At 43.9% G+C, this 20,146-nt stretch overlaps 1 protein-coding gene across 1 annotated transcript in view; it reads right to left on the reverse strand.

The window, feature by feature from the left end:
- Positions 1-10,336: 10,336 nt before the first annotated feature.
- The window catches only part of ELMO1 (engulfment and cell motility 1), a gene marked incomplete at both ends in the record, with an annotated part of 245,247 nt that continues 235,437 nt past the window's right edge, over positions 10,337-20,146 (reverse strand). Inside the window, 2 exons of the mRNA XM_079538185.1 lie at positions 10,337-10,537; positions 14,815-14,892. Of these exons, the coding sequence (XP_079394311.1) occupies positions 10,337-10,537; positions 14,815-14,892 (279 nt within the window). The remainder of the gene's footprint in view (positions 10,538-14,814; positions 14,893-20,146) is intronic.

The following is a 20,146-nucleotide window of genomic DNA, read 5'->3' on the forward strand; positions in this document are numbered from 1 at the left end:
ACACAGAACTGGTATCTCCCTCCTCTTCCTGGCTTAGAAAAAAGCTATCATTAGAGTATTTGTGGATTTTGTCTCCTGGTTATTTGTTTGCTGTCATTCATCATTTAGACTCAGTGTTTATGTATATTGAAAGTAACAGACATAAATTAACAACAAGCCTTCAGGGTTTTAAATAGCCTCCTCCCCCTCACTGGAGTCATTTCTCGCAGTGCTCATATTCGAGCACATGTCTGATACCGTGCCCCAGAGGTCAGCACAGTGGGAACTGCATGCTGCCACTCAAGGACCCTCGCTGCCTAAAGGGAAGGAACCTCTCCATTGCTTCTGCAGGGCTGGTTCAGCATAACTCAACAAAGTGGCTCTTCAGCCTTGCAGAAAAGCAGCAGACAAACCCACCAGCAGCAGGTCTGCCCCTCCTTGCTAAGTTTCCATCACATAAAGCCAAGGAAGAAAACAAGAGATCAGGATCCGTTCAGGAGCTCTGGAAAGCTGTGGTCCCTGAATTGAACACAAGGCAGCAGCCGCTTCTAGCAGCGATCAGATCCCTAGTAACATGAGACAGCATTTCCCAGGAAGCAGAAATCCCGATGGTGATGCAGCTGAGTGTGCCCAAATCTGTTCCATCTCTATTTTCAGTATATGAGTGCGCTGCTCTCTGTGCAACATGGTGCTGGAAGTGCCCAGCAAGGAGTCTGAATAATCCTGCCTCTGAGTGATATTGCAGCAGTGGTCTTTGTGCAAGACCAGAGAGAAAATAACGTGTGAGATAGATAAGGAATTTCATTTTGTGTTCGAAGCTGGGTAGGCAGGAGACAAACGTTTCTTTTGGCGTAGGTACAGAAAAGCAGATACGCTGTACGGGGTGTCCCATCACTACAGTGCCACCAAAGGGATACACATGGCAGCCTGAATATGCAGTTATTTGTGCTGTTATCCAAAGACCTGGGTACCTGAGTCTCACTGTGTTCTTCTTCGCCCCAGGCCTTCCCCTTCCTGCCCTCCGCTGGGTGCAGAATTTGGTACTTCCAGGGAGCTGCCATTCTGGAGCAGTTTGCCAGGGAGGCAGAGCCAAATTCTTGCCTTCTTCTTCCTTCCCTCCAGAAGGAAGACCTGTTGCCCCAAAGTCTGATGTGGAAACCACAGAGAAAGCTAGTTAAGAAATGGTAGCGAACCCATGTTGCAAGTTCCTGGGCTCTAAGTGATGAGCAAGTGCAAAGAGCTAGGACAGCTGCAGACAGCCCCATTCCTGCCCCACAAGGGACCACCTGGGTTTGGGCATCACTGCATCTGGTTCTCTGATTCCCTATTGACAGCTGGGTTTCGGCAAATCCTCAGCACTGACCTTCTGAAAATCACATCCCAGAGCAACTCTGCAGGATGAGCAAACAGAACCCAGGAGCATCGCTGTGGCAAAAACTGCTAACAGAGATTAGGAACTATTGAATGTCAAACAAAGGAAAGTGGCTCAATTTTTTTAAGGTACAGAAATTAAGCATCCCTTTTTTTTTTCTGAAACTGGTGTCATTTCCAGCCCTTCAAAACTTGAGAATGCTTGCCCTCAATCTATTTGGTGCATCACACTATTTTAGGCAACAATTTGTGACGAAAAATTCATAATTCATCCGTCTGCATCATTTCTTCGCTTTGATCCTACATTCAGCAGTTTCTTTAGATGACTAGCAAAAATAACTGCAGTCAATGCAGATGAAGGTGAGCTGTAACCTTCATCCCAAATGCCCTGTCTATATTTATCAAACTCGTCAGAGCAGTGACCCAGTCCCACTCCTGCTGAGCGTGCCTGCTGCTCTAAGGGCTCCAGGAAAGCTTACTTGCTGATGGAAGAGTTGGTACCTGAGTGAAAATGAATCATTCCCATCCTCTTAGCAAGATAAATCAGGTCATCCCCCAAGATAGGTGAAGTGCTGGTTTAGATTTGTGGTAGGAAGGATATCCAGCAAATCCTCCAGTTCTATCTGCCCCAAATAGTCTGACAAGCTTTAAAATGTTGAAGTACTGGGACCCAAGGCTGTAGCCACTACAATGTGTGTGGATACTTTCCATTCCCACCTTTGGACACTGCTCCCCTTGATGACCATCTGGAGCCACTGTCTCAGAGCTTCACTCCCCATCCTGGCTCTCTCCAAAGGTGTTCCTGGACGGAAAGCAGTACCTCCAAGGGAAGTCACTTGTTATATTTCACCTAATGGTACATTTTCCCTGCACATACTCTGGGTGTATCCTGGGAGGAAAGACTCCCATCTGGAAAGGTATTTTTTCTGTCACATTTTCTGTCACAGGCAAAGAAAACCACAGCAGTGGGCTTTTCCCCCTTTACTATCTGTTAGTTTGCCTGTCTCCATTAACTAGCTCCAGGGTTTTCATAGTTTGTGCCATTTCCAAAAAGTGCAATACGTTGGCTGTGCCAGGAGAAAGCCAGCATGGGTTTCTCACTGCTGCACCCCTCTGCTGGGGGTGTGGAAAGTGGTGTGCTCTGCCAGAGTCAGATGACATCCTGCAGGATCGGGCCCTGGAGTACACATAAATCAGTTACAGGTACTTGAATTAGGAGAATTAATTAAGAAGGCCTTCCCATCCCCAGGGGGTAGAGACCACAATGAGTTCAGCAGGAGACACCATTAATCCTGCATTTGTCCCAGAGCCATTCTTTGTGCTCAGGAAGGGGGAATGGTCAGGACAGAACAAGCCTGCCTCTTCCCTTGGGTGCAGGGAGTGGTGCACACAGGGCATCACCCTTCCCAGTGCCTCCCCACTTCCCAGGGCCCTTTCCATGAGCAGTTCAGCTCCCTTCACTCCGGTCCTGCTCACCTGTATGATATCCCTCGAACCCACCTCTGCCTTTCAGGGATGCATATTTATTATCTTCATTGCAACAGCACAACCAAATCCCCTCTTCTTTAATAGCACAGTTCCTTTCCTCAAGATAAGCGTGCTTATCTCCCCAAAAGATTAGCTTCTGTTTTTCATTCCAGAACATTTCAGGACTGAGTTGCAGGCTGGCTCAAATCTCCATCATGTCAGGAAGCAAGAGCACATTCAGCATCCTCACCCCAGGTGCCCAAATAACTCCTGTGCCAAACCACAGCCAGTGCTGTGCTAATGGCTGGAGGCAGGGGTACAGCATGGTGCTGGAGTGAACTGGGGCACTTCTCTCAACATTTGTCACTGGTGATGTGCTGCAATAAGGCACAGTGCGTGACAACTGATGGGATTTATCCTGGACGTGAGGCAGCGGGGTGCTCTTGCAGCCCAGAAGACCAGTGGTATCCTGGGCTGTACCTAAAGAAGGGTGGCCAGCAAGGAGAGGGAGGGGATTGTTCTCCTCTGCTCTGCCCTTGTAAAGCCCCACCTGGAGTACTGTGTCCAAGCCCTGCATTGCCCGGTACAGGAAGAATGTGGAGCTGTTGGAGTGGATGTAGAGGAGGGCCCCAAAGGTGATCAGAGGGTTGGAGAACCTCTCCTATGAGGAAAGGCTAAGTGAGTTGGGCTTCTTTAGCCTGGGAAAGGGAAGGCTCCGGGGAGATCTCACTGTGGCCTCATCGCCTTTCCTGTACTTGAAGGGAGCTTATAAGCAGGAAGGGGAGCAACATTTTACATGGTCTGGTAGTGTCAACACAGGGGGAGATGGCTTTAGACCAGAAGAGTGGAGATTTAGGTTAGATGTTAGGTGCAAATTCTTTACTCAGAGGGCGGTGATTCTGATTCTATGACCTTTGTGCTGCCCGTCATTTGATTAATTGTCCAAACACAGGGACCTGTCTTCAGAAGTCTCACCAAGAAGCCCCCTGAAATATGGAAATTAAAATGTGACTTGAGTTTGGTCCAAATCAAACCATGCAGTGAAGGCAGTCACTGCTTGCTGGTGTATTTTTTCCCTCCATAAGCACAGCTTAGAATCATGGCTATGGCCACTCCTTGGTGTACTGCAAAACTGGCAGCACAGCAAGGGCAGGGGGAGGCTTGGATTACTTTCTTCATCAAATTGCTCTAGCAGAAGAAATATTTGGGTGAAAATAATGCAACTCATCCCATGGCACTTATGTGGATGCCTTTGCAATGGGCTCCTTTTCCTCCCAGCCAGCCACATGGACTGGTGGGATGGTGTTCCTCATGCAATGCAGGTTTGGCTGTGCAGAGGCCAGCATTTCTGATGGGGGAGGTACCAAGACTTCTGCAATTTGTCTTGTTTTCTGGAAAAAAAAAAAGGAAATAAAAAAAAGCAAAGTCTCATAGTTCTTTAATTTCTAAAAGAAAGTGAAAAAACCCAAAAAACCCTCATATTTTGTTTCAGTGATGTGACTCCTGGAACTAAAGGAAGCACTGAAGCACTAGCACTTTGCCACAGAGAACCATGACTTCCAGCAGCCCAAAAGCACCACAGGGAGCAAGTTCCTGCCACTTCAGCTTTACTGTTTCACTTCCCAAAGCAACAGCACAGCCCCAGCCTCCCCTTGGCACAGCCCCACCAGCCTCCATCAGGGTGCCCCCAGCTCAGATTTTCCTCCGTCCCCTCTCAGTGTTTTCAAGTTGTAAATGTGTTGGTTTGAGCCTGTTTTTGAGGAGATATGAGGCACATGAACCCTGCGGGCATTGTGGATCTTTCTGGGAGCTGCTGTGTTTGAGAAGAGATGGAAGGTTGGGAAAAACTTCATAAGGTGGCAAGAAGATGAGAGTGGAGGACTCTTGAAGAGTTCTCACCGAAGGAAAACATTTGGCTGCAAACAAAGCTTCGTGGCATGCTGGAGAAGAAATGAAAGGTCGTTCCAACGCCTCAACCTCAGCTTTGAGTGGAGTTTAAATCGCATGGGGAACCAGAGAAGCCTGAGAGTTGTGTTTGATGTGGAAGTTGGCTTTGCTAGTCTGCATGTGGGCAATTTATGATGTAATTGTGGAGAGATGTAAGAAGTTATAGCACTGATCCTGGAACAGAGGGGGAAACCCCAGAGCCTGGGGATGGGTGCAAGGCTGACAGAGGACATTGAGTTGAGCAATACTTCAGAGGGTGTAGCACAGTTGAACAAAAGCACAGTGGAAGTAATCCTACTGGTGTTGCTTGGATGTCATCCTGCTGGCAGAGGAACCCCTCACTTGTTTTGCAGAGGCACCCAGCTCTGCTGCCTTCTGGGGAGGGAATGGGGAGCAAGGAGCCAGCTGCTGGGCAAACCCTGGGGATGAGCTATCCTTGTCCTTGAAAGCTGCAGGCAGTCAGCAGCCTGCACAGCCTGCTGCCGCTCCCTCTGCAGCCACCAGTGCCCTTGGTGTCCTCATTTTAAGCATTTGCAGAAAATTTGGCTTTTGAAGCCTGGCAGATTTTTGAAGTTACTTCTGATTTGGTATGGCCTGCCAGTGGGACAGCATAGGTCACCAAGGTGTCCTCTCCTTGTGGGGAGGGAACGTCAAATCTGAGACTTTCCAAGGGAAACTGAGAGGATGCAGACGTACTTTGGGAAACAAATGTTGCCTCTTATTAAGCAAAAGACAAGCAGCTCCCCTCCCCTTCACAACCAGCCGAAGGAGTCCCAGAACAGACTATGCTGAACATCAGGCTGCAAACAAGATTAAAATTAGACTCACAAGGTTTCATCAAGGGAGAGTATAACTGCGACGCTCAATCAGGCTGCAGAACCCGCTAATGACAATTGAAATAAAGTCATTCAAGACACATCCTTACATGTCATGCTGCAGGAAGGAAAGTCTGCCCTTGCCTGTGTTTCTTGGCCAAGGCATCTTTGGTGTCTCATCACATCGCTGCCCGGTGGCGGAACCAAGGCTGGCATCCCCTTGGGAAAAGCAGCAGCGGGTCCCCAGGTTTTGTGGCTGCCCCATGGGTCATGCCTCATAGGAAATAACTGATAAACAAGTGGTAAAAACAATGGGAGAGCATTTGGGTGAGACTTCCAACACGAGGAGACTTTCTTGGCTGTTGCAAGATCACATAAAGCCAAAAAAGCTATAGATCCCTACACAGCAACCTGAGTGGGATGTCGGAGAAATTATCTGTTGGAAATAAAAAACCATCAGTTTTAAAAATTCCTCTATTTTCAACAGCAATCTCTCTGTTTGCAGAAGGATGGCTAAGGAAGGATGGGCTAGGTTCTGCCTGCGTCCCTGCTGAGCACCACCAGAGCATCTCTGCACCCCAGAGACATCCACAGTCTCCCAGCAAGAAGGAGAAATAAAATGTAAGTATATGTCACTAAGTGAGTGTGAAGCTCTCTCCAGTTCTTTAACCTTGCCCTCATGAAGCTGTGCTCCCTGAATAAGCACTTTGAAATCACCTGGCAATAAAACTTCATCACTCTGCCAACATCCATTTTATACGTGGTGCTGCCCCAACAAAATTCTCTGTTGACACCACTTCAGCCTGACTTCACGCCAAAAGGAGAGTCCCTTTTGACCCTTCTACCTCTGCCTAAATCCCAAGGATGTGTGGAGCAGCTGCAGAGCCATTCAATAGCCAGGCAGTGTCTCCTTTAGCATCATGAGGTGACCGGCAACACCAGCCCGATCACACAGGGCACAGCAAAGTTACCGCACCGCCTCTGAGTGTGTAGTGAAAGCTCAGAAATGGGTAAAATTGCCTTTCTCCACAAAGCCTTCACCCAGCCAGGCTGCCAGCACACACCTACATTTAGGTGCTGCTCATCAGTCTGAAATCAAGGCTCTCCTGCTGCACGGGGATAAGCCTAAGTGCTCTGTTAATCAGGAAGCCACCTGGATGTTCAATGTGCAACCATAATTATCATCCAGTGAGGACACTGAGCACGTCTTATCCTGGTTCAGCAAGCTCTGAGGAAGGCGACATCATATGAACATTTTCCAGTGTGCGGGGTTCTATCCTCAGCACTGTGGAGGCTGGTTCTTCCTTTCCTTCATCAGCCAGTCTGTGTGAAGGCAGTGGGTCCCACCGCACACCCAAGGCTGTGCATGCGGCACATCTTCATTACTGGGGAGCACTGACGTGAGAGAAATGCTGGTAACAGTGCCTCAGGCAGGCAGAACGCAATCCTGGAGAGGGCATCAGGAGGATTTCACAAATAAAGTAATCAAGATCTTGCATGGTAGTTTTGCAACCCAAAAAACAGTCATCACCTACTTGCTGCTCTGCAAGAGAATGTTATTTTCTCTGCAGGCTGTAATGTTAAAGTGTTCTCCGTGCTAAAAAAAGAATTGCTTCGGAAAAGAAGAACTGTAAGCCATGACAGAAAGACCTTCCCACAACACATAGCTTTCTTCTGGGCAGGATTGCTCAGCACTGCTGCTCCTCTCCTTGGTCTTCCAGGCAGGATGAACAGCTGACTTAAAATACATATTTTTCCAGATTCATGTTTTCTTGTAAAGAATACATTAATTTTCAAAGACAAAGTCATTTCAAAAACAAGAGCTAAAATTAGGCTTATTATTATTTTTTTCTCTCCCCTTTACAGCTTTTACAAGCAATTACCCATTTAGTGTTTCGAATTTATACACAAAACTTCAACAGCAATTCTATTTCTGAAGCTTCTTGAAGGGAAAGCCTTAAAAGCTTTCTCAGAACGCACAACAGCACAAGCGAATGAAATTGCCATTTTAATTCTTGTTTTTTAAATGAATGGGAAGCAGCAGGGTGCTCGTTCATCACCAAACATTTGTTTAAATTTCATAATGGTGAAGCGAGCTGTGTGACTGCTTTAGAAACTGGAGGCAGGATTCGTGTTTGCACCATGACCCTTCGCACTGCTGTAGGAGTGTTGCTAAAATAGCTGCACAAGTTATTATGCCAGCACGGAGCCCAGGTCTCTTCTTTCTGATGGCACAGGCAGGACACGTAGATGGACAAATTTAGCATCCCTGCAGCTTGGGGCACTCACCTTTGTGGGAGAGCCAAGTGTAACCTCCTCCTCCTGCACAATTCAACCTCAGAAGGAAGGCTTTGTTTGCTGCTCTCCAATGCTCCACACAGCCCCTGAGCCCCTGCCCCTGAGCAGCAGCGACAGGGTCAATCCAGAAGCCAAAGGCATTTCTTTTGCCAATGACTCACAAGCAGCTTTGCAGTCCATAAACAATGCTAAGCAAAGGTTATGCACAGCCAATTCACCCAGCTGAGTCAAGGAGGTTAATAAAACTGCTTGGATTCTCTGTCTTGCTCTAAGTCTGGTCTTCAGGAAGTCGGAAGGCATCAGTGCTTGGTAAATAAACGTGTTCTTACCTCTGTCTCCAGCTCCAGGATCCCTCCCCAAATCCCTGCAAACCACTCATTCACGACCCCTGACTGCCTTTGCTGTATTAAAAGACTCCACAGAATAAAATAACCCGAACTTCCACTTCCTACACTACACATCGCTCATCCTCATTCATATTGGATTTTCTCTCAGGCTTCAGTCCATATTAACTTTGTACTCTTTATGTGACCATTCATCACCTAAACCAATTCGTGTCTCCCAGCTGACCAAGGCATTCATGAAACACTGCAAACACCACTTTGGGAAGACACCTTCTTAGGACTCTCCTGCTCTGCTCCTGATGTTCCCCTCCACTCCTGTTTCATTGCACTTGAGGGACTTCTCTTCCCACCTGCTGTAATCTCAGTCAGGACATTTGTCCCAGACAGCCGGACGGACAAAGGCCACCTGACCAATATCTTCTCTATCTTTAAACTGGAGCCACTCTCCAGGTTTCTCCATAGTCCAAGCTCTGATAAAACCGCCTCACAGTCTTTTTAAGGCTGAGCAGGAGAGGAACGAACACAAACAAAGATTTGTCTTCAGCCATAAGGGCTGGTGGGTTCCTCCAGATCGAGACTCAGCTCTAAGAGAGACTGAACTTGATGAACTACCCAGAAGAAATGCAGGGAGAGAGTGTTCCAGTCTTCCCCAGGACCTGTCCTTTGCAGCAAGAAACACTCTTCATAGAGAAAATGGAAGTAGAGGAACAGTTACTCCAGCAAACACACTACGGCTGCAGCTTTGAATTGATCATAAGCATGTGAGCGTGCTTTGATTCCAGATTTCTGAAAGGCCCGTTAATACAGGAAGGTTTGTGTACCTGCAGCAAGCGAGTATCTCTGGACTCACCTCATCCTCATCACCACAAGCAAACCAGTAAATGAAATCAGGTGCAGAGAAGAAAGGTCAGCCTTTCCCTTTCTCGACAATCTCTATGAACCATACAGAATAAAGGACAATTTCAGAAGAAAAACAAAGTTCCAAGAATCATCACAACTCAGATCTTTATTCAACAGCAAAGTTGAAGGGAATATTGGTGTTTCCCCTCAGGGCAAGTGTTCCAAATGGAAATTAAGTAAAAATATTGTTTCCCAAAAGTACTCACAATGAAATTAGTTTTCATTAAATATATTTGTCTGGCAAAATAAAAAATAAAATAAAATTAGAACCCGTACAAAAGAAAATCCCTTGCAAATTTGTAACACCGTAGCAATGACAACAATGTAAACCTAAATGTCTGGCAGTTGTAATTAACTTGTGGAAATTACTGTTGAACTTTGGACCAAGAAAATAAAAATAACTCTGAGTAGCAACAAGCCAATTTTAGAGGCAGTCGAGGGTTAGGGAATGCTACAGGGACAGGGCACACTAGTGGCTTCATAAACAGTTTGTGCTAGTGGACTGCTAGTGAGGGGCTATTTGAGAGCTGGGAGGAAAAGAAGTTAAAAGCTGTTGCGGCATCACAGCATATGGTACAGCAAAAACCTGCAGACTTTCCATTCTGAGAGCTGATCAGTTGGGTGAAGGCCAGTGACAAGAGCTGAGATGACAGTGGAGAGAACAATGACAGCGATGAACGGCGCGAGTACTGGGAAGCAGTTAACTTTTTTTTTTCTTTTTTGTCATTGCATTGGATTCAGTTGTGAGCAAACTCTTGGGAGTATCTGGGGAAATCTTCTGCTTACAGTAGCTGCTTCTTCTCCCTACCTCCCTCCTCCTTCCAGTTAGAGCCTCCGCTCTGACAAGTGGGTGCCAGAGGCATGTGGTTTGGTAGCGTTGTCCTTTAGTTAAGAATGTCTATTCCAGTATTAAAAATGTAAAAAAAGTCCTCGAGAGGGTGCTTCTTAGTGGCAGTCTTTGCCTTAAGCAAGGCCAATGGCCTGCAATTAAAAGTTAATTAAAGCAATGTGGATTTGGATGAGCGATGGGGAAGATGGGAATGGGGAAGGAAAGGATGCAGGGAGTGGGGAAGAATGCAAGTGTTTCTACATCCCTCCCCAAAGCCAAAATCCAAGGTGCACAAGTGGGTTTCTGTTTTTCTCACACACTCTTCTCTTTTTAATATCTCTCCAGTTATAATATTTCCAGTTTCGAAGCAAGTTTCAGCGGCAGCCTCAGTTACAGTCATAAACAAAGTCATAGTTGCTGGGCTCCTTTGGGATAGGTGGAGGAGCATCTGGGATCTGTATATTTTCCAAGTCAAGGAGGCGTAGCTTTATCTCCATGCTGAGCAGCGTATCTAAGTCGTTTCGTGTCAAATCACTCAACATATCTTTCCCAAGGAGGGCATTCAGCCCATCGGTCCATACACAGTACTGCAAAGGGAAAAGAGAGAAATTGTCATTAATAGACTTTCTGGATACAGACTGATTGTCTGTTTTGGTCTTCTATGGTTATTGCTCCCTCAGGACTTATGAAGTGACCTAAAATGAGGTTCATTCATTTTACTCCCTCATATCACAAAGAAGGTATGTTCCAATCAGCTGCTCAGAAAATAAGGAATGCTCTAAAAGTAGGAAGAAATGAAAACCTCTAGATGGTTTGACAGTTAGATATTTGCTCCAAACTTCTTGTAGAATATTCCCCAAAAGGTAAGTGAGAAAGAATGAAACTTCACCTAGGATAAGAAATATTTGGAGATGTCTCCTTCTCCTCCTCCTTTTCCCCGTACTTAGAGAGCATGATTCTCTTACATCAAACTTCTATTACTAGGACAACTAAATTGTGGACAACCCATTTGTTGAGGCATTCAAGGCCAAGTTGGATGGGGCTCTGGACAAATAAAACTAGTGGGTGGCAACCCTGCCAATGGCAGGGCTGCTGGGAATTGGAATTAGATGATCTTTATAGTCTCCTCTTGCCCACGCTATTTTATTTTTCCATGGAGTTAAATTAGCTGATTTCCAAAGTCAAATTCCCCGTGACTCCTTCCGTAAGAAATCCTCTATCAACTACCCAGTTTAATCTGTAGCAAAACAAATCATAACAAGGTGGTATCAACAGACCTGTGCAGAGATACGCTCTCATTGACCAATCAATCTATTTAACCTCTACTTTACATCCTAAATGCTACAAATGTTCAACTGGTCTCTAGAATCCTCTTTTTATTGTTAGCTTTTTCCTGATAGAAGATGCTATCTTTCTCAATGGCTGACAGCTTGAGACAAACACTGGCTGAATAACCATTTTAAATACGTAACAAGCCCGTGGGAGATTGGTGACGTACAGTCAACTTATATCAAAACAAGTCTCTTTCATTTATTACTACAGGCCATTTATTCAACCATGAACAGAAGTACTCAAATGCTATCATCTAAAAATAAAGAGTTCAATCATGAACTTGTGTCCTAGTTTGCAGGAGAAAATTAAATCAACCGTAACTACATTTTTATCTTACAAATACTTCTGCTAGATTTCATGCCAAGAAATGGATTTTAAATTTAGCTGACCATTTGCTACATGATATTGGCAAATCTAAAGACAGCCACAGTTGACTTCATCCTACAGCAGAAATGAAGATTATCTTAAAGAGAGACGGAGAGAAAGCCCCCTCTTGGGGTATGTTTCCATCCAGAAAAAGGGCATGTTTTTCAAATAGAATGGTTAATACACTTCAACATCCAAAGGGAAATCCGACCCATTTAAGTCAGTACCACAAGAGCACCAGAGCTAGAAATTCACTCAGGGTATTGGTAAGCCAAGCTGTAGCTTTAATATGATTAGCTATACAAAAGAGACTTGAGGGTACAGATCAGCTATATAGAAGAGACATGAGGGTTCAGGCTGTCCTGCTAACAAGCACCAAGGAAACAATTTCCCTACTTATTCTAAGCTCTCAAAGAGTGCCACTGAAGACTTGCAAAGCATGCAACTACTGTGGAGAGTATGCAGAATATCAAGAAAAGAAAAAAAGCTACCCTATACCTTAATTATTTTTAATTATTTTTATGACCATCTTGAAATCTTTCTTTGGGAAAATTTTCCTAGCATGCACTCTCAGGAAAGGAACAGGAAGGCAAAGGGCCCTCCTCAAGTTACAGAAGTGCAGAGCATCCATTCAACAGATGCAGCAACTGACGTAAATCATCCATCACTTGCTCAGTGAGTACGGCCAGGACTTTCTCTGTGGAGGAATACCAGTGATCCAGAAAGCAGAATTGTGATTCTCTTCCAGATATAACTCATTCAGGGCCCACAGGAACCAAATTCTGGCCAGAATTCAAATGAGTGCAATGGCCTGGAAAAGGGGATTCCTCTCTAATCTCCATATTGGCAAGTGCCTCTAATTAAACTGCACATTTTGAGCAGAGAGAAATCCTAATAAGAAGGTAGAAAAACAGAGGCATTCATTCAATTGCTTTTTTCTTTTTTATATTTAAAACAGAATAAGAGCCACTGAAAAATTAATTTACTACAGATTCATTTTCATAAAATTCCAGAGAAACCTAATTATAGCCTACTGCATCAGTTTCTCTGTCAAAAATCAAGGATAAGATTAATCCATCTTTTTGCTATGTAGTTGAAGCCAGCTATTAGTATTCAAATGAAAAACAAATATGATGAAGTGATCTCTCAGTGCTGAATCCTCTGTCTAGCAGTAAGCTCCAACAGATGGCTAAGGGTATTGCCATACTTAAGTGTGCAAGAAAGAGGTCCAAATCTCAATGACATTGGTTCTGTAATGAGATTTTATTAAAAAAAAACAACAACCTTAGGAGTCAAGCAGCAGAGCCAGACAATGAGAAAGACTGCACAAGTTCCATCTCTGAAGGTTTTCCAGATCCATCTGGATACAGCCCCAAGCAATCTGGTCTGAGCTCACTGCTGACATGCCTTGAGCAAGAGGTCAAGTTTAACCTTTCAAGGTCCCTTACAACTTGTACTATCCTACCACCCCAGTTGTTTTTAGGACGCACTAGATTCCCACATCCAAAGCTCTCTCTACAGTCAAAAAGACTGCAGAAAAAAAGCTCTCTAAAGCTGACCCGAAATTCTCAAGCACCAACATCATTTGTGGCACTTTACACAAAGCTGTCCAAATCTTGAGGGGCCACCTGTGAAATCTGTGAAAGCTGACAATGTTGCTAAACCAGCATTTTTATCAACAATCACCTCAGTTACTTGGATGAAGAATCATGAGGTTCACAACGATCTGTCTGCCTTTCCTTGTGGGTGCTTCCTCTGTACACTTGCACTATTCACTGAAACCATAACTCCTTCCTCTGTAATTCAAGAAAAAGTACAGGAGAAGGGAGATGCCCTTTTGAAAACGCTCATGTGAGAACTATCAAATAGCAGCAGAGATTGTTGCCTCTGGCCCCTTTTTGAGCATTTATTTTTGCTTCAAAGAAGCTGCATAAGATCAAAAAGAGATATAAAGATAACAGAGGTGTTTTAATACAATCACTAGTGCACCTCAATGCTAGCATCAGCAAGTGTGGTACAGTAGCAGTTTTTGAACATTCAGACCATTAAAATACACTTGTACCCTTGGGCTGTATTTGTAACAGAAGTAACTGAAAAATCTGTTGACTTTCATGACTATTTGCTTTTATGAGCTGAAACAGACTAGAACTCAATTTCTGGAGAATTCATATCAGAAAGTACCTGACATAGGTCCAGTTCAGTGGATGAAGACAATCATGTTTGATTTGGACCAACAGCTCTAATGGCACATTATGCCTGGGATCCTGTTGCTTGTGGATGAAAATTTACCAGCAATATTTCTCAGCTAAATTTTTATTTGAAAATTCCAAGTTTTCTGAGAGAATCACTTGTGATGCTTCCACATAATTACGTAAATAAATTTAATCATCTCTTAAAAGGCAACAATACTGTCAATTCCTTCTGTTATCAAGTAAGAGAAAGAAGCAGGGAGAAGACCATCACCGTGCCTTGCTGTTGTCATTTACACTTCTTACAAAAGTGAGACCAACTGCAAGCTCCTGTTGTATCCACTGATGGAGATGCAAGATAAATGACTTTCTATAATCACCTGTCATAAATGCTTTCAAGAAGCACGAAATTAAGAAAAAAGAGGATATGCTGTTCTGGAGAACACATAAAATTGAGACCCTGTGTTTGTATAACCGCCCTTGATTATACAGGCATGGTCAAGATAAGCTGAGGACAGTAGTGATTCATGAACAGTTTGGCTGTGTAAATCATTGATGTTGAATTAAAGTTCACAAAATAGAATACATAGCAAAGTGTTTCAGTGTCTAACACAGACCAGACAAGAAAAATCTTTACTGCACCTGAAAATGGTGAGCCAGGTCTGCGAACTGTGACGTTTTCCCAAACTCCCTTCTTTCCCTTACTCACAGTTTTCATTTCAGTAGGTCTTAGAAATATTGTCCTGGATTTTGTCCACCATGGTGCTTTGTGACACACAAATGCAAAACACAGTTCAGGATACACATGAAAACTGCAGGTCTTGCTCCCATACCAATCTCCCTGCTGTCAGTTTGTTGTGGGACACGACACAGGTTCAGACAGATACTCTGTAATAGGGTGACCGTTCCTATGTTCTTAAAAGGCTGAGGAACTGAGAGGGCTTCAAAGAAGCTTCTGTGCTCTGAACTTGACTCACCTCATGCTTGTCTGGAGCAATGAAATTCAGCTGGCCACTTGAGTCATACAATATAGAGAACGCAAGCTCTAGCACTTCCTGAAAAAAAGACAAAGAAACATATGTTAATGTTCCAGAAGAGGCATTCCTACATGCAGGTCTTTCTTACTCCCTCATACAAATGGAAAAATAGGCTATGGTACTCCCCTGGCCAGGCCAAAGCCACAGCAATACCAAACCACTGCAAGAGACTGGCACAGCAGGAACTCCAACACAGGCGCTTCAGGTAAAATTAACTCACTGCTAACTATTGCTCACTCACTGAGGACTAAAATCAACACAACCCATAAAAGTGCACTTGGAAATCTGTGAAATTATTAATTCTCAGAAGATTTCTGTCATTTAATCTTTACCTGAACCAGAATCTGCAGGTGCAAAGTGAACTATCTGGCTTACTTAGTTGTAAGGACCCAAATGGGAGGAGAGAGACAAACCATTGGGAGAGGACAAACCATCTACTTTTTCCTCCTTCCTGTTGAAGCTGTAACTTCATAGATGACAAAGTGAATTCATTAAGCACTAGTCTTCCCTACAGGGCACCTGGGGTTGGGCTCCTACTGGGAAACCCGGCCAATGTGAATAAATAATGATCTTTTGCTAGCCAACAGTGAGCATACAAGGGTGTTATCATGGTTACTGCACACATCACTATAAACGCTGCTACAACCATTTCTCAACCTGTAAGCTAGCTGATAAGTAAATAATAACTTTGTGGAAAAAAAAAGACCTGGCTACAACAGGACAATGCTGACTCAGAACTACTTTGATCTGTATGATACATCCTATTCTTTTTGCCTCTTGGCTTCCTGAACCTCATAAAGTTGATTAGTGTCCAGGTCTGGAGCCCCCAGTACAAGAAAGACAGGGAACTGCTGGAGAGGGTCCAGAGGAGAGCCACGAAGATGATCAGGGGACTGGAGCACCTCCCCTATGAAGACAGGCTGAGGGAGCTGGGCTTGTTCAGCCTGGAGAGAAGAAGGGTGTGGGGTGACCTCATTGCAGCCTTCCAGTACCTAAAGGGAGCCTACAAACAGGAGGGGAGGGGAATCAACTCTTTGAAAGGGTAGATAACAGCAGGACAAGGAGAAATGGTTTGAAGTTGAGGGAGGGGAGATTGAAGTTGAAGGTCAGGGGGAAATTCTTTCTCTACAGAGAGAGTGGTGAGGTGCTGGAACAGCTGCCCAGAGAGGCTGCGGATGCCCCATCCCTGGAGGTGTTCAAGGCCAGGTTGGATGGGGCCCTGGGCAGCCTGATCTGGTATTAAATGTGGAGGTTGATGGCCCTGCATGTGGCAGGGGGTTGGAGATTCATGATCCTTGAGGTCCCTTCCAACCCTGGCCATTCTGTGATTCTGTGATCGCCAGCTGATTCTCATCTGACAACAGGCCCTATGCTGCCAGCAGCAATAACAGGACTGCTTCTTAAATTTGCTACACTCAGTTTTAAATTCGGAATTGACTGCGGGGACTGCAGCATGTGTGTTGGTCTAGACTCCCACCTTCATCTCCTGGTCCAACACACGCACAGATCCTTGGATCTCAGTAAGGGTTACTTTATTTTTGAGTCTGTGTGATTAAGAGCGGAGTCTGAACCATAGAAACTTGTAATCATTAAGGATAATGTTGGCTGATCAGAGATCAGGATCTCATGGGAAATGCAGCTGATTTCCCTGAGTATAGTTATTAGGTCCAATTTGCAGTATTGCCAAGCCACAGGAGACAAGCCTGTGCTAAATCTCCAAGAAAGCTGCAGCTACTCCTACTGTTGGTACGCTAAGCAAACAAATTGCTCATGGCTCACATAGCCTTTCTCTGTGCGGTAGGCATGTCTCTAAGCCACACCTTATTAAGAGTGATATCCCTCATTAAAGAAACAAATTTACTGCTGCCCACACAAAGCTGGCATTATCTCCTCACAGCGTCATAAATTACTGACATCAGAACATGCCAAGTCATGCAGCTGAGCTTGTGAAAATGAAAGATATCAGTGACAAAAGGGCTGTCCTATGATGTTCATGAAAGTCAACAACAATTCTATTGGCCTGGTTTCTGATCGTTTGTCCTTTGGAGAATTTCAAGAGATTGAAGGTTTTGTTCATCCCCAAAAAAAGGAAAAGGAGAGAAAAGCCCTGTCTGAGAGGAACACGAAAGCAAGTCACAGATTTAGACACTCCTAAGCAGATAGACAGAAGAACTAGATTTAAGGCACCAAGCTTCCTTTTATGTGCAAAGTAGAAGCTTGGCAGCCCTGGATTTAGTTTGGCTTCTTTGTTCGCTGCCCCAGAGACCAACAGCTCGGGAATTACAGCTCCCAGGCTCCAGCATCTCTGCCATCTCATGCACAGCAAACAGTCAAGAGGAGTGGAAGCCTAAGGCTGGAGTTGCCATCTGGTCTTCCATATTGATGGAGGTCTCAGTAGTTGGCCTGTCTGACTTGTCAGACACCCACCTGGCTTTGGTCTGCTCCTATCAGGGACAGGTGATTTTGAGGATGCAGCAATTCCTGGAGGAGGACCAGTAGTCTCCACTAGCCATCTGTGATTTTCTCTGCTATCTTCTGTTCTACTTTTCAACTCTTTTCAAAGGCATTTTCTACTCCAGCCTTTTCCACCACTTCCTCTTGCTCTCTGATTTTAACTCTCTCTCATTCCTTCAAATCTGTTCATTCCTTGTTTTGCTTTATTTCTCCCTCACTTCAACCTGCTGAACTCAGTACCTTAGCACTCCTAACTCCTTGCCCTCCTGCACGTTTCAGACACTTGCTGTTCCCTACCTGCTTGTAAGGGGAAAAACTTTCCTCTCTCTCCTGCTACCTGGGCCAACTGGAGAAATGATATTTAGATAAACAGAATTTTAAAGGGTCTGTGGTTGAGTGATCCCATGCAGCTGGAATGACCTCTCTCTACTCTATCACCAAAGCTGGTGTCTTTGCAAAGGCTGAGTAAACTGAATAAAGGTTACTTGCAGACCCAGGAGTTCCTCCTGAGAGAACTATATATATATGCTGTGACAGGGTACTTTTTCACCAACGTGAAGTGAAAGGGAAGCTGCAGGAGTACAGGGAAGTGAGCAGAATTATTTCTGCAGACTAAATGGGCACGAAGCCTGAAGACTACTGCATCAGCAAACACAGGCTGATAGAATAACAAATACACAGCAATATTTTATCCAAATTATTCTCTTACGCTTTGCTTAGAATGCTGCAAAATGTAGAACATTTAATTTCCTTGAAATTAATTAATATTACTCAAGAGTTCGGAAAGAGGACTTTTAACTACAATTTAAAAACACAAGTAAGATGAATAACAATGGTCCTATCAAGTTGTTCCAGCTTCATGAGCATGCAAATTCCAACTCAGTTTCTCTCTTATTTATTTCTAAATGGCCCCCCTGGAAGAATAACAGCCATGTGCCGGCAAATTATGAGATGCTGAAGCCTTTGCTATGGACATTCTGCCAATTCCAACTATGCTCACAGCAGTGGCGTTCCGACGTTCAATTTCCCTTTCAGGCAATGAATAAACTTTATAGTGGTTGATATGTACACATATATTCACCTTATACATATATACATCCATGCACAGACACACTACACACAAAAAGAATGCACTGGTTGAAAAGTCCTCTTAAAAATATATATATCACCAATTGTGAAAACTCACGAAGTAAAAGATTTAATACCCTGAACTCAGACAAATTGCATTCTATGCTTGGCTTTTTCCTCTTCACCTCACCGTCCACTGTTTGGTACTCAGTAAACAATGATGTGTTATTCCTATGATGCTGCAATATTAAGTTGTTGCAATATTCTGCAGTTTTGTTTGGGAAGACAAATAAATTCCCAAACACTGTGATTCCCAAAGGAAAATAAACCAAAATAAAACAGAAAACAACCAAGCAAAACAAAATAAAACAAAACAATCAGAAATAGTAAAAAAAAAAACCCATAATAATCATTGTTGCTTGGATCAGAAATTGAATGCTCCAGCTGTGGATGGAGCTGTGCTATCGTCTCCTGATCTTCACATCCTCAGACAGTTTTACACTAATCCAAAGCAATTTTACTGAGGAAATGGAGCAACGCTGACGGCTGAGGACAAACTGATCTGCAGCACTGCTATTTAGCATTAAATACTATTGAGACATTTCTGCTCCATAAAGATGACAAATTTCCATCACTGCCGCCCACTGCTTTCATTGCTCCTACCTTTCCTTTTTGTGAGGATGTATGAGAGCTAAGACAAGGAAACACTAAAAATACTTTATATGCATCATAGAAATGTCCCAGCCAAATACTCTTAATGGTTCAGTTGTAAATTGAGGTAGGAGTTCTATGTAATCTATTGTGTACGTGTGTGTTTTTGCTCTGATTCAGAAAATCAACAAGGAAAGATAGTCTTGGGATTGTTTTTCTCACATGGCTTGACTTTTTTCATTTCCCACCACGTAAACTCAATCCTAAAAAGAGATGACAGTATCCTAATAAACCACTTTGCATTTGTGAGAAACACAGAATAATTGAGATGCTCTGCGTATCTATCTATCTCCATCAATAGTTAAGGTAAGAAAAGTCAGTAGTGAAGCTGCAATGATTGTGTGACACGGTTTTGACAGTGCCTTTTCATTTTCTACAGCTTTCCTCTCAACATTTCCCCAGTATTTATTTGAACACTGAATGTATGCATTTTGTTCTTAAGGTGTTGAAGAAGGGAGTCTTAACTTTACAATTCTGTCCATAAAAATCTCTTGTTGGTTCCAAGCATCCTCTCTTGCAGGTGCTTGAAATTCGGACCCAGCTTCCAGAGCTCATGATGGGGTTCTGGGTCAGACTGAACATCACTGGGATCTGATTGCTTCTTGTCAAGTCAGACAGTTAAATCTGATTGAGACTTCATGAATATGTGTAATACAATATGGATGAAGACCTTCTCCTCCAAGGGTGTCAGAGTTTGCTAGTAACTCAATTTCTTCTTACTGTGGTGGCAATGCTTACTAACATAAACTGCAAGTCTCTGGCACTGAACAACTGGAGTCTTAGCTCCAGCTCAATTTGAAATTCTGATAGAGTAGCATAAATCTAATTCAGGCTGACCATTGTCTCCTATTTTTTTTCCAAATGCACTGCTGAATACATCCTTATACACCTCATTAATTGCCTAGCATCTACCTTGCACCCTTTTGTTGGCAGTTATTTTTCTACCTGATTGGACCTCAAGTTATCACCAGCCGGATATTAATTGCAATTTTGGCACGTGCTGGTGTTCGATGAATGTGAACTCATCAGGGAATACAGC

The sequence above is a fragment of the Tetrao urogallus genome (genome assembly GCF_951394365.1).
Source record: "Tetrao urogallus genome assembly, chromosome: 7".
In the NCBI taxonomy this organism is placed as follows: Eukaryota; Metazoa; Chordata; class Aves; order Galliformes; family Phasianidae; genus Tetrao; species Tetrao urogallus.